At 42.5% G+C, this 26,473-nt stretch overlaps 1 protein-coding gene across 1 annotated transcript in view; it reads right to left on the bottom strand.

Annotated features, from left to right (window-relative positions):
• Positions 1-5,768: 5,768 nt before the first annotated feature.
• TMEM121 (transmembrane protein 121) overlaps positions 5,769-26,473 on the bottom strand; it is a 39,680-nt gene continuing 18,975 nt past the window's right edge. The window contains exons 2-3 of the mRNA XM_032226135.1: positions 22,146-22,204; positions 5,769-9,129 (exon numbers count right to left, since the gene is read on the bottom strand). Coding sequence (XP_032082026.1) covers positions 7,469-8,407 — 939 coding nt within the window. The 5' untranslated portion in view covers positions 8,408-9,129; positions 22,146-22,204 and the 3' untranslated portion in view covers positions 5,769-7,468. The remainder of the gene's footprint in view (positions 9,130-22,145; positions 22,205-26,473) is intronic.

Below are 26,473 nucleotides of genomic sequence, written 5' to 3'. Positions count from 1 at the left end.
TCCTTCAGAAGCCCCAACCCTAGCCATGCTTCCTCCCCCATGACAACCTCTTTCTTTGGGCTTACCTTACTCCTGCAGCAGCTGGTCTGGACTCTGGAAGGCAAGCTCTCTTTTTCGGTGCAACTACAAGAAGCCTCCCAGCTGCTATCTCTTTGCCATCCGCTTCCCGGCAGTAGTGGCTGGCTGAAGGCTGCCGAAAACTACAGGAGGTCTCAAACACGCTGAAAAAGCCACTGCCATAGCTGCCCTGTTCTTCTCGCTGGCCACACAAGCACATTGCCTGCTGTACTGCTCTACTTGGACTTGCCTGGGCAAATCCCTCTGGTGCAGCAGGCAATGGGATGAGTGTGCAGAGAGAGAAAAAGGAGAGGAAGGAAGGACAACAAACCTGGCACTAGACGCAGCTTCAGAGGATGCTTTGAAACAGCACAGCAATCTAGGGCTAGAAGGGACTTCAGAGGTCATTTAGTCCAACCACCTGCTCCAGCAGGAGACTTTATATCATCTTGGTTATTTTGGTGCCTCTAACATAGAGGAGAAATTCCCAGAAATCCCAAGGCATTACGAACCTCTCTCCCCTAGTAAAAAAAAAACTAGACCAAAAACTTCATGCAGTATTAAAAAGAATAGAAAAGAGGGCTGCTGTGTATTATTTAATGGGCTGCTAAATTGGCAAAATGGATGGCTAAATTGGCCACACCCACCCAGTCACATGATCACCAAGCCTCTCCCACTCGGTCACATGATTGCCAAGCCATGCCCACAAAATAAGCCACACCCACAGAACAGGAAAAAAAAAAAAATTGAAACCCACCACTATCTTAGTTCTAGGTTGCTTCTCTCTTTGGTTTCCATCCATTGTTTTTTGGTCCTTTCGAAAATAGTTTGACCTTCTCATGTTTGTAGGAGCCCCTCAAATATTGGAACACTGCTATCATGTCTCCTGTAGTCCTTCTTTCCATTAGATTAGACATACTCAATTCCTGTAACCATTCTTCGTGTTTTAGACTCCAGCCCCCTAATTATTCTTGTTGTTCTTATCTGAACTTTTTCCAGAGTCTCAACATCTTTTTTTCTATTGTGGTGGCCAGAATTAGATTCAGTATTCCAAGTATGGTCTTACTAATGCCTTGTAATGCAGTATTAGAACTTCAGCTAATCTTGATTCCATTTTTCTATTAATTTAACCTAGGATTGCATTAGCTTTTTTGGCTGCTGCTACACACCATTGGCCCATATTTAAATGACTGTCCACTAAGAATCCAAGATCCCTCCCATAATCATTGGCATTATGCCAGGTTCCACCTAGTCTGTATCTGTACACTTAGGTTTTCTTGCCTAAGTGTAAACCCTTAGTTTTATCTATGTTGAGTTTCATTTTGTTGGATAGGGATCATTGTTCAAGTGTGTCAAAATCTTTTTGGATCTAGAGTTTGTCTTCTGGGGTGTTGGCTATTCCTGCCAGCTTAGTGTCATTTGCAAATTTGATGAGTTCCCTTCAATTATCTCATCTAGATTATTTATGTAAATATTGAAGAGTATGAGGCCTTAAATGGAACTTTGGGGTGTCCCACTACTTACTTCCCTCCATGTGGACATAGTTCCATTGAGAACTACCGTATTTTTTGGAGTATAAGATGCACTTTTTTCCCACAAAAAAGAGGCTAAAAATCTGGGTGCATCTTATACACTGAATACAGCATTTTCCTCTCTTGAAACCCCGCCCCTTCACCAAAATGTCTGTGCATAGCTTTTAGGAGGCTTTCAGAGTGCTCCTGGGGGCTGGGGAGGGCAGAAATGAGCAACAAATGGGCTGTTTTCTGCTCAGTTATGCCCCCCGCCCCCAGGAGCACTCTATAAGCTATCCATGTCCATTTTTTGACAAAAAACGGGCCTGTTTTCATGAAAAAGCTGATTCAGGCCATTTTTGCTCGTTTTTGGCACCCTCCCCAGGAGCACTCTACAAGCCTCCTAAAGGCTATTCATGCCCTTTTAAAAGAAACAACGGGCCCGTTTTTGCAAAAAACGGGCTGTTTTTGTGAGGTTTGCAGAGTGCAAAACCTTTTTTAAAAATTTGCCTCTTCAAAACCTTGGTGCGTCTTATACTCTGGTGCGTCTTATACTCCGGAAAATATGGTACATGTGGAGTATGATTCGTAAGTCAGTTACAAATCCATTTTGTGGTGGTGTTGTCTATCTCACATTTTTATAGCTTGCCAAGAAGTAGGTTGTGGTCTACTTTATCAAATACTTTACTGAGAACTAAGTATACTATGTCCACAGCATTTCACTGATCCACTAATCTAGTCACTTTGTCAAAGAATGAAATAAGATTGGTTTGGCATGATCTGTTTTTCATGAACCCATGTTGGCTTGTTGCTGTGACAAACCCATGTTGGCTTTGTTTTCTTGTAGGTGTTTGTAGATTTGTTGATTATCTTTTCCAAAGTCTTCCCAAATATTGATGTCAGGCTGATTGATCTATAATTTTCTGCATCTGTTCCCCTCCCCCTTTTTTTGAAAATGGGAACCACATCAGCTCTTTTCAAGTCCTTGGGTAGTTGCCTGGTGCTCCAAGATCTTTGTTTCAATGGTTCTGAAATCATGTCTGCCAGTTCCAGTGGTGGGTTGCAGGCTGTACGGTCTGTTACGAGGCTTTTTTCTTGGATTTGTTTTTCTTTTTTAGTAGTATTTAACTCGCTGGGCTTTTATTATTGTATTTTTCTGAGTTTCCCAAGCTTCTTGAGTCAATTTGCTTTTAAGATTTGGTACCCTTCCCAAGCTGTTTCTGAGTTTGTTAAAATCAGCTTTTTAAGAATCTAAGACACTGGTTTGATTATGCTGTTACTTGTGTTTGTTTTATATTGAATTCTAATATGACACAGTCACTCTCCCCTAAAGTCCCTGCAACTTCAATCCTCTCAATCACTTCCTTGCTGTTAGTAAGAATAAGGTTCAATATAGCTGTCCCTGTAGTTGCCTCTTCTACCTTTTGGGTGCTGAGGTTGTCAGTTAGGTGATCAGGAATCTGTTTGATCTCCCACTTAGCAATAGCAGTTAGACTTATATACTGCTTCATAGGGCTTTCATACCGCTTCATAGGGCGACTTGATGCAGAGATTGCCTCCCAGTTGATGTTAGGGTAGTTAAAGTTCCCCATTACTACTGTGGTGTGTTTCTTACATACATTTAACTGAATAGCAAAAAGATCATCTACTTGGTTGGGTGGCCTGTAGTATACACCTACGGCAATGCTACTGTTTTTTTTCCTTTTATGTTGACCCATATGTATTATACAAGACTTTCATCCTTTGTTATGTGCATCTCTGTAGAGAGAAAGTGAACTCTAACATATAATGCAGGAGTGTCAAACTGGATTTATTCGAGGGCTAGATTAGCATTGTAGTTCTCCTCTGCGGGCTGGCCAGTGTGGGGGGAGATGGGCCGGGTGCCTCCTGCAGCACCCTGCCAGTCAAAACGGGCATGGGCCCCCTCATGCCTTTTTCTTTTTGCTGGACGGCCTCCTGCAGCACTTTGCTGGCCAAAATGGGGCACAGGGGGCCTCCTGTACCCACCCACCCGATTTTGGCTGGCAAAGTGCTGCAGGAGGCCATCTAGTCTGAAAATGAGGTGAGGGAGGGGTCTCATGTGGCCTCTTTGTGCCTCATTTTGGACAACAGAGTGCTGTAGGAGGCCATCCAGACCAAAAACAGGGGCACGGGAGAGCCACGCACAGCCCCCCCCCCCCATGCCCCATTTTGGCTGCCAGAGGACCACGGACTGGTCCTTTGCTATTTCTAGGCTGGCCCCGCAGGGCAGACTTAAGCACCCCATGGGCCGAATTCAGCCCACTGACCTTGAATTTGACACTCCTGATATAATGCAACTCCACCTCCTCTTTTGTTAGGTCTGTTTCTTTCGAGGTTTGTATCTTTCTATTAGTACATTCTAGTCATGAGTTTCATTCCACCAGGTTTCTGTAATGGCAACTACAGTATACCATACTTGCCCTCATGTACTAGTATTTCGAGTTCATCCTATTTGTTCTGTAAACTTTGAGCATTAAGTGTATAGGCATTTAAGTTTTTTGTGGCTTACTCTGGGTATGCTTCCTACATCTACTTTGCATCTGCATTTTTCTTCTTTCTCTTTACTCCTTACCTCCTTATTTGACTGTTTATCTAATGGTTTATGCTTGGAATTAGCAATAGCAATAGCAGTAGCAGTTAGACTTATATACCGCTTCATAGGGCTTTCAGCCCTCTCTAAGCGGTTTACAGAGTCAGCATATTGCCCTCAACAACAATCCGGGTCCTCATTTTACCCACCTCAGAAGGATGGAAGGCTGAGTCAACCCTGAGCCAGTGAGATTTGAACAGCCGAACTGCAGAACTGCAATCAGCTGAAGTAGCCTGCAGTGCTGCATTTAACCACTGTGCCACCTCGGCTCTTAAGGTCATATAAATATATAATATTTAAATTAAATATAATTTAATATAATGAAAAACCTATTATATTTTATTATAATGTATTACATATTTTGCATAGAAAACCTACAATGGAATTGGCTTGATACAATAAAATCCTTACCGTATTTTTTGGAGTATAAGATGCTCCGGAGTATAAGACACACCTTAGTTTTTGGGGAGGAAACAAGAAGAAAAAAATCTGCCTCTGCCCACCAGCATCCATGGTATTCAGATGGCTAGCTTCCTAACTTGGAACACATGTTAACAAGGTCAGTCAACGAATAGGCATAGCAACTAGGTCAACCAATGAGCGCTATTTGGACTCTGAGTATTTGTCATGTGACGAACTAAGAGACAGGAAGGAGCCTCCTGGCTTAGCTGAGAACTGAAAGTGAAATTGCTTGTGTTTTGCTTGTATTTACTGCTACCTTGGAAAACCTGCTTATGGTATTGGATTGTATATTATTGTTATTTTGAATCCTGCTTACTTGTGTGTGCTTTCTGAATGTGATTGCTGCTGGAAATTCTGACCAGCCAGATCAGCTTCAGAACTTATTGCAACCTGATTCAGCACAGCTGATTGGCGAGTGGATCGGACTGCCAGAATACCCCCAATCAGCTGTGCAAGGCTGCAGGAATTGCCACAGACCATCGCTGCCTCCATACCTCATATTTGTGGCCTCTGATGGAGGTGAGGGAGCTACATTCAGTGTATAAGACGCATCCAAACAATCAGCTGTTGCAGGCTTCAGGAATTGCCACAGACCATCACTGCCTCCATACCTCATATTTGTGGCCTCTGATGGAGGTGAGGGGGCTACATTCAGTGTATAAGACACACCCAAATCTTCACCCTCTTTTTTGGGGGGGGGAAGGTGCGTCTTATACTCTGAAAAATACAGTATTTATTTACGGTCCTTCCTGGTGCTATTCTCTGGCACATGAAAGGCTATTTTGAATCAGTCATTTTCCTTGTACCTTGTCAAATTATTCAACCATGTTTCTTTAAAAACTATACTCTTCTGATGAACTTTATGTTGAAAGGGTTCTCTTTTACAAAGTGGTTTTTGGATGTCTGCCTAATCGATTAATGGCCTATTTGCATAGACTTGAAAAAAAGCAAAGACTGTTGGTTCAAAAGTTAACTCATTGCTCTTACCTTTGATGTTCATAGAGGGGACATGCTGACTTCTGGATAAATAAGAGCAACAATAACCACAAAAGGAAAATATGCACGTCAAAAAAAATGCTTGGTGGGTGGGTGTCCAGAACCCTTTATTACATAGAATGATCTTCAAACAAAATAAAATGCACAGGCCAAGGTGTGACTGAACTCTTTGGAGCTGCATCACACAAACCTCAGACAATTGACAAAATAATGAAATGCACTAAGCATCTTCATATATTTCCTTCAGGGATAGCAACACCCTGAACATGTTTTGGGAGGCCAAAATTAGTAAACTAGTAAGAGCAATAAGGTCAATGTAGGTAGTGACTTGGTTAATTCCCAATACCCTACCCCAGATCCATGCAGAGCAAGACTGCATTACCCTTATACATTTGCATCTTTCAAGATATGTAGTATCTTCAAAACTTATGTTCCTACTGCCTCTTCCCTTTACATTCCTCTCCACTCCTTTTTTGGTTGAGAGAATGGCTACTTTGTACAACAAGAATGTTTAGACTCTCTTCTGCCAATTCTTTTGCTTTCATTCACTGTAATAAACAAGTTGAATATTTTCTACTTATAGGCCAAATGTTCATATCCTTACCTAATGACAAGACTGAGCTTAAAAAGCATATAGTAAATCCCACCACAATAAGATTGACTATATATTTTTATGGGGATGGCAAAAGAACAAATTTGATTCCTTGTTTTAGGTTGCTAAGTGAGGAATGGCTATGCATGGCCAAATGAGGTATCTGATGCAGAATGAGCACTCACTGGAAAAAAATCTGTTGGTATGTGATCAAGACACCAGTGAGGGAATAGGAGATCACTAAGAAAAAAATAGTCTTGCATTGCTTTCAGGCTTGTGCAACATTTTTGCTGGGAAACTGTTGCTCTGTTTTGTGTCCCAATAGGTTTTGCTTAAAGGTGTTGTCCCATACCTTATTTTAGAGGCTGTCTGTGTAGTTCATATAAAAGCAGCAGTTATAAATTAAGCTGCTGCAGGAATAAAAGTGAATGCTCATCATTCTGAGAATCTCCGTTTTCATTTATAGTACTACCTGTATGTTTCCCCAGGCCAATGTAGCTTGAAAAGCTCTGGAACTTCATTCCATCAGAACTCAAGTGTGCACACACGTGAATGAAACAGAAATACTTGTTTTCTGAAAAACAGAAATCTTGCACTGAATCATTTTAAATGTTCTTAAAATATGAGATGTGATGTTAAATAAGATTCTTTGAAGGGCTGGCTGAAGACTTTGGCAATGTTAGAACTTTCCTGGCCAAATGAGTGAGGCTGCTGCTTGCTGAGTGGAACTGAACAGAGCAAAGGATCTATTTAGTAAAGATTTAAAAAAACTGCCCCAAATCCAGTTTTCTGCAGCAACTTTACAGGACCTTTTTTTGTTTTGTTTGAAAATAAGAAACTGTAAACACAACCATTTCCAATAAGACTCAATATACTGGTGCACTGACTGAAGTGCCAGTCCTGATTCTCCCATCCTGCCCCATCCCACCCTGTCCCTTTCTTTAAAAAAGGCTGTGATAACAAATTCTCATTCCTTACAAGTTGAAGCACAGGTAACAAACAGATAGAAAAGATCAGATGCTGGAGTAGATGAGGTTCTGCTTGGAAGGTCCATTGGTTTTGTTTTCTTTCCAGAGGGCCCCTTGGAAATACCTGAGTTGCAGGGGGATGTTCCTCCATTTGTTAAAATCTTGTGCTAGAAGCAGCTCTCTACGCTGGAATGAGAGCAGTATTATTTCTCTGCCCATTCTCTCCATCCAAGTAAACAAGAACCAATGCTGATATCTAAGAAGAGGCTCATCATGTGTCCAAAATCTCCCTGGTGGGGGATGGCTCATGAGGAAGGCCTTGTGTATTGTGGAGGGACTGGTTGTGGGGCACTGAGTTCTGCTGGAGCTCAAGTGCAATGGCATTTTGTGGGAACTCCTTCACTTGCTTCTTGTATTCTAGGAATGTGCAGACCTTGGTAGCAATGGCAATGATATTCTTGCCAATGAAGATTGTAGAAACTCTGCTGTCTTGAAACAGGACCATATTAATGGCTCGGATGAATATGGTAACCATGTTTATGGTCACCAGACTCAGGACAGGGTAGAGCATCATTTTCTGGGGAGCAATATGCTCTCCTTGCATGCTAATCTCACTCAAGGAAACACAGGGCAGGATCAGGAGCAATATGTAGCAATAGAAGAACATGAGTCCTTCTGCCCAGATTGGCAGGCCAGTCTTCTGTGGTTCCCACAGGTTGGCTTGAATATCTAAGATATCCAATAAGTCCAAGGCCACCCAGAAGAGACGCCCTCGCAAATCCTCTTTCTTCCGGAAGGTACGTATATATTCCATGCTATCCAAGGCTACTAGCACTAGGTACAATCCTGGCACACAAATAGAGAGAAGCAAGGTCAGTGCCTTTCTAGCCACCGTCTCCAGATTTCTCTTATCAGCCTTATAATTCTGGAATATAAAATACAGTTTGATTTCCAGCACAAAGATATAGAGGAACCAAAGAATCATAGCATAGCCCCGTTTGGCTGTCTTCACCTCAGCCCCCACCCAGACGGCCACATAGCGCAGCACAATCAAAAAGCAGATGTCTCCTACCAGAACAATGATGCAGACACCAATTTTACGAGGCCCTTGGTTCTGCTCTACCAGATAAGCATCCATGAATGCCATGCTGGTCATAATAACAATGGTAGTAAGACACACATGGCGCTTATCTGGGGGTGGAAGCACCATGATGAGATGATGGAACTACCCACCCTTTTCTTCCCACTTTGTGGTATTGCTCCAAGGGCCAGTCTTACATTTATCAAGGGTGAAATTTCTTGAAATCGTTGGCAGTAAAACTTAATTATAAAAGAAATTCCAGTAAGGCAATGACAGATGAACCTGATATTTCATCTGATACCCTCAAGTTCTGATCACTCAAAAGTATAGCAATCATCTGAATTGTTTGCTGCATATAGATCAAGATTTCCACCAGCAGAAAGATCCTTCGCTGCTTCCCACACAATTCACCTTCTGACCATGCCTGTTGTTAGCATTTCTGATAGTATCTTTGAGACTTCATTTCAGTTATAATTGTTTAATTTCACTATTAATGTTCTTCTTGAAGAATGATGAAGCCCTCACTGGCTTGTAGATAATCCTCCTTATGAGATTCTTGGCAGTAGCTCATCACGTCACATTTCAGCAATTAAATAAATGATCAGGCATCAACCATAGTAGCATGCTAGAATAGCAGGTCAAAACTTATTGCTCCCCAAAAGCTGAATGATTCAGAGTTTTTCAAAGCTGCAAACAGGGGTGATCATTTCCCAGGGTATCTTTTCCCCTGTAAGTCCCCCTGCTCCTCCATCCATGACTCTATCCGGAGCAGAATCCATGGAGAGTAGTACTTGCACTTCCAAGAGAGGCTTCTGATCCAGCATCTCTTTCTTGCTACTATCCATTCTGAGCTGGAAAATAAAAACCCAGAAGAAAAATAAGTGAGGGAAGTTTCAGTCACGTGATTCAAGAAGCTGCCTTTTTCAGCATGGATATTGAAATTAGTGGAAAGGAACAATTCCTCTTTTTTACAACCTTGTATTACAAAACACCTTAAATACCCTTTGGGGAGGGGGGCGAATAACCTGCATTTGGGAAACTCTGCTGGCTTTACAAATGATACAAAAGAAGCTCTGTCATCAAGGAAGTTTAGGCAAAATAAAATTTGCAGCATAACAGTATACAACTGTTCTGCAATTGCCTTCGATGAGCCTCCTTTTAACTGCTTTTCTAAAATTGAGATTCCTGCCTTTTAGAGGGAGATACTCAATCTTATATTAAGGTTGATACTTTCTCTTTAAGATGGAGGAAAGGAAACATTATTTATATTCATGTGTGTGTGTGTGTGTGTGTGTGTGTGTCTTTGATTATTTGGGTTTTCTCCCGCGTAAAATTGGAGGTGTCTTGGCGGCGTTTCGACGAAGTCTCATTCGTCATCTTCAGGCTTCGTGCTGGAGCAATGTGAGATCTGATGATGAGGCATGACCAAGGACCAGAAGCCAGACTGCAACTGCACCATTAGCCTCTTTAAACCCCTCCTATTCTTACATGAAACACAAACCCCCAACCAATCAGAACACACCTCCACCCAATCAGAACATAGCCAAGCTCCCACCAAATCAGCTCAAACCTCCACTGGCAGTTAAAAGGAAGAAACAGCCGAGATCTCACATTGCTCCTGGAAGCACGAAGCCTGAAGATGATGAATGAGACTTCGTCGAAACGTCGCCAAGACACCTCCAATTTTATGCGGGAGAAAACCCGAATAACCAAAGACCTACTTACTAACATCCGCGAATATATATATATATACTTCTTTCTGTCCATTTAAATCTTCTAACACCCCCCCCCAATATTATGTAGTATAAAGAAAAAGGGGAGAAATTCTAAAGTTTGCCTCAAAAGAGATATTAGAAAAATATCTCATTCCAAAATACAACCAAATCTCATTCTGTTGATATGACTTCACTTTACCACTTCAGTTAGCCCCCTTTTAAATTGATTTTGGGAGACCATATTATACGATCCAATCTTCCCAAGACACTAAGCCCCCTGTGAATGTGCTCATCTTAACTTGAAGCAATCACCTCTTTTCTCACGTTCCCTTATACTTGGGAGAAAGAAAAATCTTTGTATCTCTTGATCAGCATTTTAAAGCTGCATTTATTAGATGCCGCTTCCTCTGTTCTATACCTCAACCTAACATCAATTTTGAAGCTTTAAACTAATTTTTCATCTATTCACAGCACTTTCTCAACTCCTTTCAGGAAATATATATTTCAGAAGGCAAAATATATTGTATTGGATTCATTCTTCTGGCCCAGGTATGCATTTATAGAACCAGAAAGAACTGGGCCATGACCAGAAAGAATAAGAAAGAAAATGCACTAATGGTTGTTGTCAAGAAAGAATAGCTACAGAAATCTTTTAAATATCCCTTGGGAACCATTTCTGCAATTCCAACTATGGATTCCAAAATGAGGTTATCTGCACAGTAATGATAGGTTTGAGTTTGTATCTGCATACGTTTCAGCATATGACCTCCAATTTTATTCTTTGATTCAACCCAATATGTTATACAAATAAGGGAACATCTTATTCATTATAATGCAATAAATCATTACATGTATTAAATATTATGAATACATATGACTAAGATGCTGCCATGGCCAATTAAAATATCAAGAAAAAAGATGTGTGATGGAATGTGCCTACAAAAGGGAGGTGATGTGATGGACTAGAATAATGCAGCAGGTTCCCAAGAAGGAGGGAACACATTCCAAGGACATGGGTGACACAAGATACCAGAGTAAGCTGAACCATGGGAAGAGGAAGAAAGTTAGGATAGTCACTGTGTCAGGTCTGCAATCACATTCCTTTTGGCCTGCCACACTATCTGTTATTTTACTATGCTGTTTCATTAGTTGGGTAATTGGGAGGGGGAATAGTAAGGAGTAGAATGTGTTTGTCAAAATAAAACATTCCTTTCTAGAAGCCCAAGGTCATTCTTTGTCTCTGCACCTGACTGGAAGTGGAATGGGCGGAGATGCCAGCATGGCAATGGAAGATTGGACCATGTGATGGACTTGTGGGTGTGGGGGCAAGATCATAGACTTCAACTGGGTGGAAACCCCAGGAAGTTTTCAGATTCGGGTTTCCAAAATGTGCCAACATGTCTCCCTTAATAAATTGGAACTTAGAGCAATGCTTTGCCTTGACTCTGATTTAATTTTGGATGATATTTGGAACACTGACACTAACCTGAATCTCCTTTAAAAATAAATCATTAGCAACCCCTGCACGGGGTGCTGGCGAGGGGTGCTGACTCCCAACACTGACCTGACCTGGTCAGCGTAAAATATCAGTGAAGATGAAAAGAGCCGAGGTGGCGCAGTGGTTAAATGCAGCACTGCAGGCTACTTCAGCTGACTGCAGTTCTGCAGTTCGGCTGTTCAAATCTCACCGGCTCAGGGACCCAGGAAAAGTGAAAGCTGTGTTAGACTGGAAACCTCCAAGTACTCGCAGACAACTACAAAGCTTCCTTGGATTCACCAATTTCTATAGGCAGTTCATTCCAACTTTTGGGGAAATTGCCCTCTCATTGACTGAACTATTAAAAACGAGGCCTTCCCCAACAAAGCCGAAAGCAACTCAACCCCTAAAGTGGACAATGGACTGTCAAAAAGCCTTTGTGAAATTAAAACGTCTCATTGCCTAAGAGCCCATACTGCAACATACTGACCCAGAGTGACCATTCATAATCCAGATGGATGCCAGTGATGTAGCAATAACTGCAGTGCTACTACAAAAGAATAAAGACGGCCACCTCTTGCTGTGCACTTGCATCTCCAAGAAACTCACCACTGCTGAAAGGAGGTAGGCCATTTGGGAGAAAGAAGCATTCACGATCAGGTGGAGCATGCTCACGTGGAGACATCTCCTGGAAGGGGGAGGAATATGCCGTTCGAGGTCTGGACTGATCACAAAAGCCTCAAAGCTCTCAAAGCCCATCGAAGATTATCCCTCAAATAAGTTCGCTGGGCACAATACTTTCATAGGTTCAAATTCGAACTTAAACACATCCCTGCAGGGAAGAACTTGTTGATGTTTTGTTGAGAAAACCGCAGTACAACAGTAAGAAGGAAAAAGTTGTTCACCCCATCATTTCTTCCTCCCTCCAAAAGGCGGGAGGGTGGTGGCCCAAGTCACCACCCAAAGCCAGGACAAGCTGATGACAGCGCTAAAATCAGCACTCCTGGCAGACCTGTGGCTCAACAATAACAAGGACATTCTAATGATGAACTGTGGCTTAGCCTGGAAGGGGTCCAAAGTGGACGTCCCTGTGGAGTTGAGGCTGAAAGTTCTACGGGCGAAGCCATGATGCGAAACTAGGAAGCCACTTTGGATTCCTAAAAATGCTCCACTTCGCCAGGCATCAATTTTGGTGGCCAAAGAGGAAATCGGAGGTGGAAGATTATGTAAAAAGCTGTGCTACTTGCACAATGATGAAGACATGGCTGGGGAACCCCTGGACTACTATAAAGAGTGGCCACCCCTAGCCAACCATGGGAGGAGATCTCAATGGACTTCATCATCAAGCTCCCAGACAGCAGCAGGAATAGAGTAATCTGAACAGTCATTGATCTGTTTTCCAAGCAGGCGCATTTCATCACTTGCTCAGGATTGCTGTCCGCAAAGAAATTAGCAAAAATGTTTTTGAAAGACATTTATCACCTGCAAGGCGTGCCCAAGAGAATCATTTCAGACCGCGGAGTTCAGTTCACTGTCAAGTTCTGGAGAGAGTTCCTGAGGTCCATTGTGTCCACATAAGGACTCAGCTCAGTGTTTCATCCCAGCACGAACGGTGCAGCAGAAAGGGCCAATGCGATGGTGGAACAATACATTCAGTGTTACGTGGATTATCAGCAAGACAACTGGTTGGACTTGCTACCCTTCGCCAAAGTGGCATACAACAATGCGGTCCAGAGTAGCACTGGATTAACTCCTTTCCAGATTACCAGTGGCATGGAATTTGTTCCCATGCCTGAGCTGCCTAGAGAACCTACCTCCTCCATGTCTCTGAATGAATGGATGGACACTCTAAAGAAATGATAGGAAAACACGAAGAAGGGTCTAGCAGATGCGGCAGAAGCCTACAAGAAGCAAGCTGATAAACATCGCTCGCTCCAACCCCCTTTTCATGTGGGGGACAAAGTTTTTGTATCTACCAAATAAATAAGATTAAGACTGCCTAGCAAGAAATTGGGCCCAAAATTTCTAGGTCCATTCCCAATAGTGAAGATAATTAACCCAGTTACAGTTAAACTCAGTCTACCCAGAATTCTAGGGAAGATTTACCCAGTATTTCATTGTAGCTTATTGAAACCAGTAATAGGATCCAGCATAAGACCGTTCACCCAAGCTCCCCCTCCTCCTGTAGTGATAGAAGGGGAGACACATTATGAGGTGAAAAAAATCTTAGACTCCAGGCTGTATAGGGGTCGCTTACAGTATTTAGTGCATTGGAAGGGGTACCCTTTGTCTGAAGCTATCTGGGTGAAAAGCTGGGACCTAAAAGCGGATAGGTTAGTAAAACAATTCCATGAGAAGTTTCCCAACAAGCCAAAGGGTCCCGCGGGGGGGGGGGGAAGAGGTGGTTAATTTGGTTACATTAACCCCTATGTTATTCTCTTTCAGGAAACGTTTTTCTTCTGAGGAGAGGCCACCTGTCAGGCCTATAGTCGTATTCCTTTTAGGATCTTTGACCTACCACACACTCTGTTATTTTACTATGCTGTTTCATTAGTGGGGTAATTGGGAGGGGGAATAGTAAGAAATAGAATGTGTTTGTCAAAATAAAACATTCCTTTCTAGAAGCCCAAGGTCATTCTTTGTCTCTGTACCTCTGCACCTGACTGGAAGTGGATGGGTGGAGATGCCAGCGTGGCAATGGAAGATTGGACCATGTGATGGACTTGTGGGTGTAGGGACAATAGCAATAGCAATAGCAATAGCAGTAGACTTATATACCGCTTCATAGGCCTTCAGGCCTCTCTAAGCGGTTTACAGAGAGTCAGCATATTGCCCCCAACAATCTGGGTCCTCATTTTACCCACCTCGGAAGGATGGAAGGCTGAGTCAACCCTGAGCCGGTGAGATTTGAACCGCTGACCTGCTGATCTAGCAGTAGCCTGCAGTGCTGCATTTAACCACTGCGCCACCTTGGCTCTACAAGATCATGAACTTTCAACTGGGTGGAAACCCCAGGAAGTTTTCAGATTCGGGTTTCCAAAATGTGCCAACATGTCTCTCTTAATAAATTGGAACTTAAGAGCAATGCTTTGCCTTCGACTTTGATTTAATTTTGGATGATATTTGGAATGCTGACACACTGCCTAGAACAGGGGTATCAAACTCAAGGCTCGTGGGCCAGATCTGGCCTGTGATGTGGTTAGATCTGGCCCATTGGGGCTCCCCTGAGGACAGCGAAGGACTGGCCCCTGGCGCCTCAGCCCCAGCTGGACAGGCACTGATCTATAAGTTGATGGCCTGCATCTGAACTGAAATGCAGTCAGTCTTAGATCCACGGGGCCACTCTGCTACCTCGGCCCCACCCCTTGGGCACTCACTTGCTCCTTTGTGCATGCCCAGGGACTGGGGCCGAGGCAGCAGGGTTGGCCCTTTGCTGGTTCCAGGGAGGCCCCATGGATTTAAGGCTCACCATATTCCAGGACAGATGGCTGCCATACTGTTATATATCAGCGCCGCACCCACCACCAGTGACTCCATGGCCTGCTCATCAGCCCATCTTACAGCCTGTGCAGCTTCCCTTTCACTGGAACCACCCCTGCCCTGTTGCCAATCTCTCTCTCTCTCCTTGTTCCTTCCTGAACAAAGAGGAACAAGATGAGAATGAGAAGAAGGGAGGCAGGGAAGGAGGGAGGGAGGAACGAGCTGGAGAAAGCAACTTGGGAGAGGAGGGATGCAGCAAAAGAAACAGCATTCCTTGGCTGTTGTGGGCAAAGACAGAAAGGGAAAGTAAACCCCAGTCCCTGCAAACCAAGCACAGTTCCTGACACTCGCGGGAAAGAAAAAGATGATCTGAAAATTAAATCCCTGAGGCTGACATCACTCCAGCTGGCAGTTGATCTCTCCTGCCCTGCTTCCCTGCTTGATTGCTTGCCTCCTATAGTTCCAAACCTCCAGTGGGGCTCCATCACTGATTGGTGCCCAGCCCAGCTGGCCTCTGCAGAAGCAGCCATGTGGGGGAGGAGGTGGCTGGCGAGTGTGTGTGTGTTTCTCCCAAGTTTTTTAAAGTCAGGATGTTTTTCTTCCTCTTCCTCCTTGCTTCGCAGTGTGGCTCTCTAGCTCTGGGAGCGTTGTTTCTGTGCTTTTTGCAAGAAAAGGCAGTGGGAGTGGAGGAGGCAGTTACAGGCTTGTAAAAATCCCTTCTCCAATTCAGATTCGTCTCCTCTGTGTGTGTGTTTGTGTGAGTGTGTGGCTTTTTTTCTCCCCCTCTTCTTCCTTTCCCCCATTTCTTTTTTTCTTGGAAACAAAGGAGGTCCAGGAAGGAGGGGTGGGGTTGTCCCAAAAAGTGAGGCCCCAAAATTAAAAGAACGGCTTTTCAAATCCTTAAAAAGTTACGATGCCGACCCTGGGCCGGCATTTTCTCTCTTTCTTTTGGGGAAAAAACAAGCAGCGGGTATCTGAGTGGGCATCCCTGGCTCTTAACAAAGATCACATTTAAAGCCGGGGGTCACCTTCTCCTCCAGGAAAGGGAATGGAGGAGGAAGAGGAAAGGAAGGAAGGAGTTGGGAATGAGGAGGAGGAGAGGGAGGGAGGGAGGAAGGGAGGGAGGGAGGAAGGAAGGAAGGAAGGAGATGGGAATGAGGAGGGAGGGAGGAAAGATGTCCACCCTGGCCATGCCCACCCAGTCCCCCAAAGTCAACCACAACCCTGATGTGGCCCTCAATGAAATTGAGTTTGACATCCTTACCCTAGAATCTCCGAGGGTATATTGATTGGGATAAAGGTAGTAAAGGTTTCGTCTGGTAAGGTTCTTTCTAAATGTTAAAGCAAATAAAGAACAGAATTTTGGATCTGAACTTTGACTGGATTTTGTTACGTTGTTCTTGAGCTAGGCTTCACAACTGTCAGGGTTCTGCCACTCAGCAAACAGCAATGTAACGAATCAAAGTCATTTAATAATTGCTGCAGGACTGGATCTTTGGAGAACTGGCATCTCTAACATTTGAAATATATAATCTCCAAAATATGAAAGAAAAAAATAATAATCCAAAACAAATATGTTTCATATAGTGACAGATGGCTTGATAGGCTTCAGATGGAGAAATATAGCACAAACCTTTTAGAAGGCTATTTTCATCCAGCTTTAGTTAGCAGATCATGATAGAAGCTACAAGCAAAATAAACAATGGAAATACTGGCAAAAATGTACGTAACATCAATTGAGAAGCAAACTGTACAGCAAGTTGGTGATTGAACAGGTTTTTGACATGCCCAGCTGCCAATTTTGTCACCTGAAAGGTGAGAATAGAAGGTCACCTATTCTGGACTTAATCCTAACTTATAGGGATGAAATGGGTGCATATTCCAAAAGCAGTTAGAAGAAAAGGACAACCAAAGGCTAGAAAGCTCAGGTTTAAGGGGTTATGAGCCAGGCTCAAAGAGCTATCGCTTTAGCAATGAGGACAAAAGAATAGTGATTTCCAGGCCTGCTAGCTTTGCAGAGCAAAATTGGGACAGAATTGATGTAAATTTTGGCATGATCCACTTAGTGACGGTGATCCACTTAGTGATGGTAACTCAGTGATGGTAACTCACAGTGATGGCGTCAGCGTTCAGGAAGGAGAAGCTGAAAAAGATATGAAGAAAGAGGGTTGAAACACAGCAGCAGTCAATGCCACGCAAGTCAGAGCGATGGAACTAGGGGATTCCACCTGACAGGTATTCTGCTAGTAAAGTAAAGGTGTTTGATGTCTGGATTGAGCCAAGGAAATATAAAGAACTATTGGAATTACCTAAATGTGAACAAGTGGAAAGAAGCCATGGACAAAGAAATGAAATCCATGGGTGAACATGGAATGTTCACATCTATGACTGCCACAGGGTAGCAAAGCTGTAGGATGCAAGTGGGTATATAAGAAGAAAGTACTACCCAATAATGAGGTACAATATAAAGCAAAGTTAGTGGCACAAAGTTTTTCACAGAAAAATGTGCACTATGAGGAGGTATTTGAGCCAACAGTGAAGAGTGAAAGCTCGATGCTACATATTATCACATATGGTGGACCTGCCAAAAGGTTAAGGCATTCTGGATAAAAATATGGTGGATTATGCAAAATATCTTTAAAAGAAGGATAAAGTTTACTCCTCAGTTATTTTTATTAGGTATATGTACTGACTTTACAGTGGTAGAGACTAACTTGATTCTGCACCTAATAACGGCAGCAAGACTGTTGGTGGCGCAATACTGGAGGAAGGAAGACTTGCCTACAACTCAAGAATGGACATTGAAAGTCACAAACTTAGCCGAGATGGCTAAAATATCGGCATATCTTACAGATCACTCAAATGAGAGATATAAACGAGACTGGAAAAAATGGGTTGACTATATACAAAATAAATACGGGACCATGAAATTCCAGTTAGCCTATGCTTAAGATCAGAAATGATTTAAATTGTTTAAAGTTAGTTCAGCAAGAAGAAGCTAAGGTCAATGTAGAATGTCATTAATTTCTTTATTTCTTTTTTCTCAATAGATTTTAGACTGTGTTTGTTAAAAATCCATACCGTGTACGGGTTCTGGGAAGTCGGGGGGGAAGGAGGAGGGGGGGTGGGGGGGTGGAGGGAGGGAGAGGCATACAAAAAAAATTGTACTTCGATGTTTTATTGATTGAGGAATGATGAAATATTTGTGTTTTTAAAAGAAATAAAACTTTTGAATTGAGATGGGAAAAAAAAGAGTGAAAGCATAAGGCTGGCACTAGCACTGGCAGCAGCATGTGGCCATAAAATTTGGCATTTTGACATAACCACAGCATTCCTCAATGCTGAGTTAGAAGAAGAAATTTACATGGTTCAAGCACCAGGGTATGAAAGTTAAAAGCCTAACACGGTGTATAAATTGAACAAGGCCATTTATGGGCTGAAGCAGTCAGCCAGGAATTGGAATATCTCTCTAGATACTACATTGAAGTGTTCAAGAGTTGCAAGGCTGATGGTTGCATATACACTGTAAAGTTACAAGGTGAGGATTGTCAATTATTAGCATTTGTGAATGATCTTTGTTTCATGTATCAGTAAAAAGGATTTTCAGGTATTTGAGGGGAATTGTGAATTTGGGTCTTCAAACACAAGTCTGGGAAGAATATTAGGTTATTCGGTTTTATTTCTATTCCAGTCATGAAGGGAGGCGTGTCAGAATATTCATGAACTGGAATAGGACATAGCAACAGGTCAGCCATTGGTGACTGACTGGAATAGGACATGGTAACAAGGCCAGCCAGTGTATAGGCATGGCAACTGGGTCAGCCAATGGGAACTATTGGAGCCGAGGTGGCGCAGTGGTTAGGGTGCAGTACTGCAGGCCACTTTAGCTGACTGTGATCTGCAGTTCAGCGGTTCAAATCTCACCGGCTCAAGGTCGACTCAGCTTTCCATCCTTCCGAGGTGGGTGAATTGAGGACCCGGACCGTGGGGGCAAGTTGCTGACTCAATTTGCTAAAAAAAATTGTAAACCACTTAGAGAGGGTGAAAGCCCTATGAAGCGGTATATAAGTCTAATAAACAAACAAACAAACAAACAAACAAACTATTTGGTGACTGAGAGCCATGCCAGACAGTAAGAAGCCTGGGAATGGCTGCTTAACTGAAACCAACCTCTCCTCTGCCTGTGTTTTGCCTGTAACTACTACCACGTTGGAGAATCCACTATTGGTATTGTATATTTACTCACGTCTAATTTATGTACCGTATATACTCGAGTATAGGCCGACCCGAATATAAGCCGAGGCACCTAATTTTACCACAAAAAACTGGAAAAGTTATTGACTCGAGTATAAGCCTAGGGTGGGAAATGCAGCAGCTACCGGTAAATTTCAAAAATAAAAATAGATACCAATAATGTTTTTGAATATTTATTTCAAAGAAAAACAGTAAACTAGCGGTGTATTCAATGAAATACTTCACTCACCTCATGATGCTGATGTCCCGCTGTGATGATGATGTCCCGTGCAGCCGCGGGAGCGATGTCCCGCCTCCTATGACACACGGCACAGTGATTCCTATCATTGGATCACTGTACCAGAGGAGGTGGGACATCGCTATGTGGCTGCTTGCCATAACAAGGAGGAGGTGGGACATTGTTGCAGAGCGGCAGGAGGGGGAGGAAGGGGAATCGTAAGACAGACCTGCATTACATTAGAACGTGAGGAGGGGGGATGGTGCGGTGCGCGCTGCGCGGCAAACTGACACAGAGGGAGGGGAAACTCACAGGGGCACTGGGCCATTCACGAGTGTCACCCAGCGGCATGGCCCCGCCCCTTTTTCTCCTCCATTTCGGGCAAATTTTTCACTGACTCGAGTATAAGCCGAGGCGGCTTTTTTCAGCCCAAAAAGTGGGCTGAAAAACTAGGCTTATACTCGAGTATATACAGTATATAAAGAAGTTAATGAATCCTGCTGAATCAGTTATCTGTGTGTGCTTTCTGGATGTGATTCTGACAGACTTGGAAAAAAATACCAAAACCCACTTTCTTTCAGTATATAAAGAACAAGAAGAAAATCAAGGAATTGATTGGTCCACTAATGAGAAAAAATGGCAAGAAGGTGACAGATAGCATAGAAAAAAATATAGAAACCGGAATGACACATTTGGAAGAGACTTGGAGATCTTCTAGTCTAGGCCTGTCAAACTGGCGGCCCATGGGTCAGGTGCATCACACGCAGGGTAGAATTACTTAAAGAAATATTTCAAAGCTCCTGGAGCACCACAGAACTACAAAAGGACTGAAAAAGTGCTGATGGGGATTCCAATCTTCAGAAGGGGAAAAATGAATCCAGCAAACTCCAGTCCAATCACCCTGACATCAATACCTCGAAAGATTCTGGAAAGGATAATCAAGCAGCAGATTTGTGAGCACCTAGAAACTAGCAAAGCTATTACTAGAAATCAACATGGGTTTGTTAAAAATAGTGCATGCCAGAAAAAACTTATTGTCATCTTTGACAACGTGACTAAATTAGTGGAGCAGGGAAATACGTGATTTTAGTAAGGAATTTGACAAAGTACTGTATACCACAGTCGACATCTTGATAAGATAGTACAATGTGGAAGACTGCGTCACCACAGATGGATTTACAATTGGCTGATCAACCCCATTCATCATGTTGTCCTCAATGGAACTACATCTAGATTGAGGAAAGAATGCAGTTGGGTAACTCAAGGCTCTGTCTTAAGCCCAGTATTCTTCAACATCATAAATGATATAGATGAGGGATACAATGGGTCAAATTTGCAGATAGCACCAACCTGGGGGCAATTGCCAAAATTTTGGAAGACAGATTCAAGATTCAGTATGATCTTGACAGACTTGAGCATTGGATCCTATTCAACAAGATGCATCACTCAAATGAGAGATATAAACGAGACTGGAAAAAATGGATTGACTATATAGCAATAGCAATAGCAGTTAGACTTATATACCGCTTCATAGGGCTTTCAGCCTTCTCTAAGCGGTTTACAGAGTCAGTATATTGCCCCCAACAACAATCCGGGTCCTCATTTTACCCACTTCGGAAGGATGGAAGACTGAGTCAACCCTGAGCCGGTGAGATTTGAACAGCCGAACTGCAGAACTGCAGTCAGTTGAAGTAGCCTGCAGTGCTGCATTTAACCACTGCGCCACCTCGGCTCTTTATTTTATATACAAAATAAATACGGGACCAAGAAATTCCAGTTAGCCTATGCTTATGATCAGAAATGATTTAAACTGTTTAAAGTTAGCTCAGCAAGAAGAAGCTAAGATCAATGTAGAGATGTCATTAATTTCTTTATTTCTTTTTTCTCAATAGATTTTAGACTGTGTTTGTTAAAAATCCATACTGTGTACGGGTTCTGGGAAGTCGGGGGGGGGAGGAAGAGGGGGGTTGGGGGGAGAGTGGAGGGAGGGAGGGGTATACATTAGGCTAGACAAGAATTTGATGGTAAACTAGAACTATTTTGACACACACAAAAAATGTACTCCGATGTCTCACTGAGGAATGATGAAATGTTTGTTTTAAAAGAAAATAAAACTTTTGAAATTTAAAAAAAACAAGATGCAGTTCACTTAGGCAGGAAAAACCAAATGCACACATGACTAGGTGGTACCTGGCTCAACAATAGTAACTGTGAGAACTTGAAATTTGATGTCCTAATGGACTATCATTTAAATATGAGCCAGCAACATGCTGCAGCTGCCAAAAAACATATTGCATTCCTAAACTGCAGCAACAGGTATAGCATCACAAGAACTGAAACTACCATTCTACACTGCACTATTGAGGCCACATTTGTAGTCATCAATGTACGACCACAATTGAGCTCAAATTTTTTGTTGCTATGTGAGATATTTATTAAGTAAATTTTGCCCAATTTTATGACCTTTCTTGCCACAGTTGTTAAGTTAATGCCATAGTTGTTAAGTAAGTCTGGCTTTCCCATTAACTTTGCTTGACAGAAGATTGCAAAAAGTGATTGCATGACCTTGGGACACTGCAAATATCCATAAATGTCTGAATTCTGAATTTTGATCACATGACCTTGGGGATGCTGCAATGGTTGTAAGTGTGAAAAACTGTCATAAGTCACTTTTTCAGTGCTGTTGAATGGTCACTAAACAAATTGTTGTAAATCAAAGCCTACCTGTACTGGTTCCAAGTTCCAAGTTCTGGGTCCCACGATTCAAAAAAGATACTGAGACTCTGGAAAGAGTGCAGAAAAGAGCAACAAAAATGGTAAGTGGCCTGGAGGCTAAATTGTACAAGGAACAGGAACTACATATGTCTAGTCTAACAAAGAGAAGGACTAGTGGTTACATGCAGAATGGGACATGGTTGGTCAGTGTGGCGAGGCAATAGCAATAGGAATAGGAATAGCAGTTAGACTTATATACCGCTTCATAGGGCTTTCAGCCCTCTCTAAGCGGTTTACAGAGTCAGCATATCGCCCCCACAGCCTGGGTCCTCATTTCACCCACCTCGGAAGGATGGAAGGCTGAGTCAACCTTGAGCCGGTGAGATTAGAACCACTGAACTGCAAATAACAGTCAGCTGAAGTGGCCTGCAGTACTGCACCCTAACCACTGCGCCACCTCAGCTCACCTCGGCCACAAGAACAACTTGCCATGGGCAGCTAGAGAGAGCTGGGTGAGTGGGGAAGCAAATGGGTGGGCAGGGTGCAGTGGCCAGGGAATTCCCATTACACAACACCTACCAGGCTTAATTCTGGGAGCTCTGGGAGCTTGATGCATCAGTGGCAACAGCAGCCATTGCTGAACAGCCCAAACTCTGAATGTCCTGGAATTTGGTATGGTGACAGCAACAGTGGTGATGGCAGGTGTGAAGATGGAAAGCCCCCGGGTGCTACCGCCATCACCGGGTGGGTAGAGCACCCGCTCGCTCACCAACCTGGCTCTCCCTCCGGCCACCCACTGTGAGTTGTCCCTGTGGTAAATTGGCTGTGCTGAGTTGTCCTGCAATGACTTGGCAGCAGTGAGTAGGCACCGCCATCATTGGCGGTGGCAAATGATGGTGAACTGGCCACACTAATTTATCTTAGCCCTGGCTACACTATAGCTGTCTTCCAGTGCTTTAGGAGCCATCACAGGGAAGATGGGGCAAACTTAGTCTACAAACCCGAGAGTAGGACAAGAAGCAATGGGTGAAAGTGTGTTAAGGAGAGGTCCAAATTGGAAAGGACCACCCTAGAACTAAGGAGAAAATTCCTAATAGAACAATTTATCTCAAGAAGTTGCAGGTGCTCCAACACTGGAGGTTTTTAAGAATAGATTGAACAAGCATTTCTCTGCTATTCTGTTAACAGAATAACTTCATTCTGTTATTCTGAGAAACTTCCTGACAATTGGAGAACAATTGACTAATGGAGCTGGTTTTTTCCCCCCAGAGTTGTAGATGCTCCATTGCTGTAGGCTTTCAAGAAAAGACATCCATACATCTGGGATGGTATCTGGGATGGTGTAATGTAGGACACATCCAAAATCCCTTCCGGCTCTGTGATTCTTAATCCCGATACACATTGCACCTCATCCATTGCTCAGAGCCAGGCATGAAGGAGTTGTACTCCTCTGCCTTAAGCTTGCTCACCTTGCCTCTAGCTTACCAAGAAGTAGGTTGTGGTCTGCTTTGTCAAATGCCTTGCTGAAGTCTAAGCATATTATGTCAACAGTATTCGCTGGTCTACTAATTTGTCACTATGTTGAAGAATGAAATAAGATTGGTTTGGCATGATCTGTTTTTAACATGCTGACTGCTAGTTATTACTTTACTCGATTCTAAATGTTGTCAGATCTGGTTTTTAATTATCTTTTCCAGTATCTTCCTGGTTATTGATGTTAGGCTGATTGATCTGTAGTTTCCTGGGTGTCCCCTCCCTTTTTTTTTTTTTAAGGTGGCAACAGCAGGGAAAGCCTTTCCATTGGATGGCAGCAATCAGTTAACAAATCAAAGGAAATAATAACTTATATCTTCATTCATTTCATGACCATTTGATTCAATTAACAAATTGAATCAAATTTAAAAAATTGTTAAATTGAGTCTGATTCATGGGTAGGTTCCATTAAGGTTGTACCTCGAAGACCACCTATACATCAAATTCACATGGAAAGATGTTAAGGAAAATAGTCTAGCCTTCCTGGATTATGCAGTACAGATTAAGGAAGACAGAAGTCTTAACATTGAAATTTACAGAAACATCCCCCCCTCCCTCATACAAATCAGTATTTACATTTTGATTCCCACAACCCACTGGAGGACAAAACGGGTGTCATCAGAACACTACATCACCAACTTGAAGGCCTGTCTACCAGCAAAGATGGGAAAGAACTAAAACACATCAAGGAAGCCCTCAGAACATGTGCTATCCCAAGTGGGCCTTCATCAAATCTCAAAAAAGATCTTACAGGAGCTCCTCCATAACAGACAATGAATAAACAAAGCAACATCATTCCATACATTGTAGGAATATTGGAAAAGCTCAGGACAATCTTCAGCCAACACAACATATGTGTACACTTCAAACCCAAGAAGAAGCTTGTTCACCCCAAGGATAAAACACCCAAATACAAACTGAACAATGTGGTATATGCAGTACAATGTAGTGAGCCATGTGCAGATCCTTACTTTGGGGAAACAAAACAACCGCTTCATAAACGCATGGCACAACATAGGAAAACAAACCCATGAAGACAAGATTTAGCAGTCCATCTGCATTTAAAAGGCAAAGTCCACTCTTTTGAAGACGGCAAAGTCCACATTTTGGACAGGACCGCTGGTTTGAAAGAGGGTTCAAAGAGGCTATCAATGTCAAAATTGAACAGCCCTCTCTCAACAGAGGGGGAGGCATATAACATCATCTATCTCCAGTCTGCAACACAGTCCTTTCAACAGTTCCAAAAAGACTCCACACCCATTTTCACAACTCAGAAGACCCTGACAACACAGATAAACCTCCAGGTGGCCTCAACAACTCTCTAAAAGAATACAAATGACCAGCTGTCTTCGAAGTGTATAATCCTTCTATTCTCCACCATCCAATCAGAGCTGAAGAAGCTTCTGGGATCAGAAGTGAAATGTCTTCAAAGAAAAAACCAGGAAGTCCAGTTGCCTCTTGAAAAAGCACCTTTGGGACAACCAAGACCAGAGGTGGTATTCAGCAGGTTCTGACCAGTTCTGGAGAACCAGCAGTGGAAATTTTGAGTAGTTCGGAGAACTGGTAGCAGAAATTTTGAGTACTTCAGAGAACCGAGGGTAAAGATGAAAATAATGCAAGATACACGTGAAAGAGGAGGATTGAAATTACCTAATTTAAAATTATACTATGATACAGTGGCATTATCTGCAATTAGTGACTGGACTCATTTAACCAATGATAGAATATTGAATATCAAGGGACACGACTTGGTATATGGTTGGCATGCTTACTTGTTATTTAACAAAAAACTGGATAAGAACTTTAAAAATCATATTTTAAGAAATGCTTTATTGCGGGTCTGGAAAAAATACCAACATAAACTAAATGATAAATTGCCCATGTGGGCAATTCCTAGACATGCAATTGAAAATATGAATACAGAACAAAAACACGATAGAACCACCTATAGACAACTTCTTATTTTAGAAAGAGGGGTGTTGCAATTAAAATCTTTAGAGGTACTTAAAGAAGAGAAGATAGTTCAAACGTGGTTTCAGTATGGTCAACTACAGGCCAGGTGGAAAACAGATAAAAAAATTGGCTTTGTAAAAGTTGAGGATAATTTGTTTAAACAAATAAGAGATCAAAGCTCAATGCATATAAAGAGGATATACAATGTATTAATACAGATGGATTCTGAAACGGAACTGATTAAGGATTGTATGATAAAATGGGCTCAGAATATTGAGGAACCAATAATGCTGGACACATGGGAAAGAATCTGGGTAAGAAATGTGAAATTTACACAAGCACAAAATCTGAGAGAAAATTTTTATAAGATGTTTTATAGATGGCACTTAGATCCCAAAAAGCTTGCTTCTATGTATCCGAATGTTCAACCTAAATGTTGGAGATGTGGTTCTCTCGATGCTACATATTTTCATATATGGTGGACATGTCGTAATGTTAAGGCATTTTGGATAAAAATATGGTGGATTCTGCAAAATATCTTCAAAAGAGAACCGGTAGTGGAAATTTTGAGTGGTTCGCAGAACTGGTAAATACCACCTCTGACTGGCCCTGCGCCCATCTATTCTCTGCCTCTCGAGTCCCAGTTGATGTGGAGGAAATGGGGATTTTGCAGTAACGTTCCCCTGAAATGGAGAGGAAATGAGATTTTACAGTATCCTTCCCTTGCCATGTCCACCAAGCCAGAGCGGGTAGTAAAAAATATTGAATCCTACCACTGACCATGACTTGGATGACTGAGAATCTATATTTACCATCCAAATGTTATCTATTTAGTGTTATCCAAGTGTTAT

This window comes from Thamnophis elegans, chromosome 11 (genome assembly GCF_009769535.1).
Source record: "Thamnophis elegans isolate rThaEle1 chromosome 11, rThaEle1.pri, whole genome shotgun sequence".
Classification (NCBI taxonomy): domain Eukaryota; kingdom Metazoa; phylum Chordata; class Lepidosauria; order Squamata; family Colubridae; genus Thamnophis; species Thamnophis elegans.
Note: the sequence above shows the minus strand (reverse complement) of the source record. Positions and strands in the feature narration are given on the sequence as shown.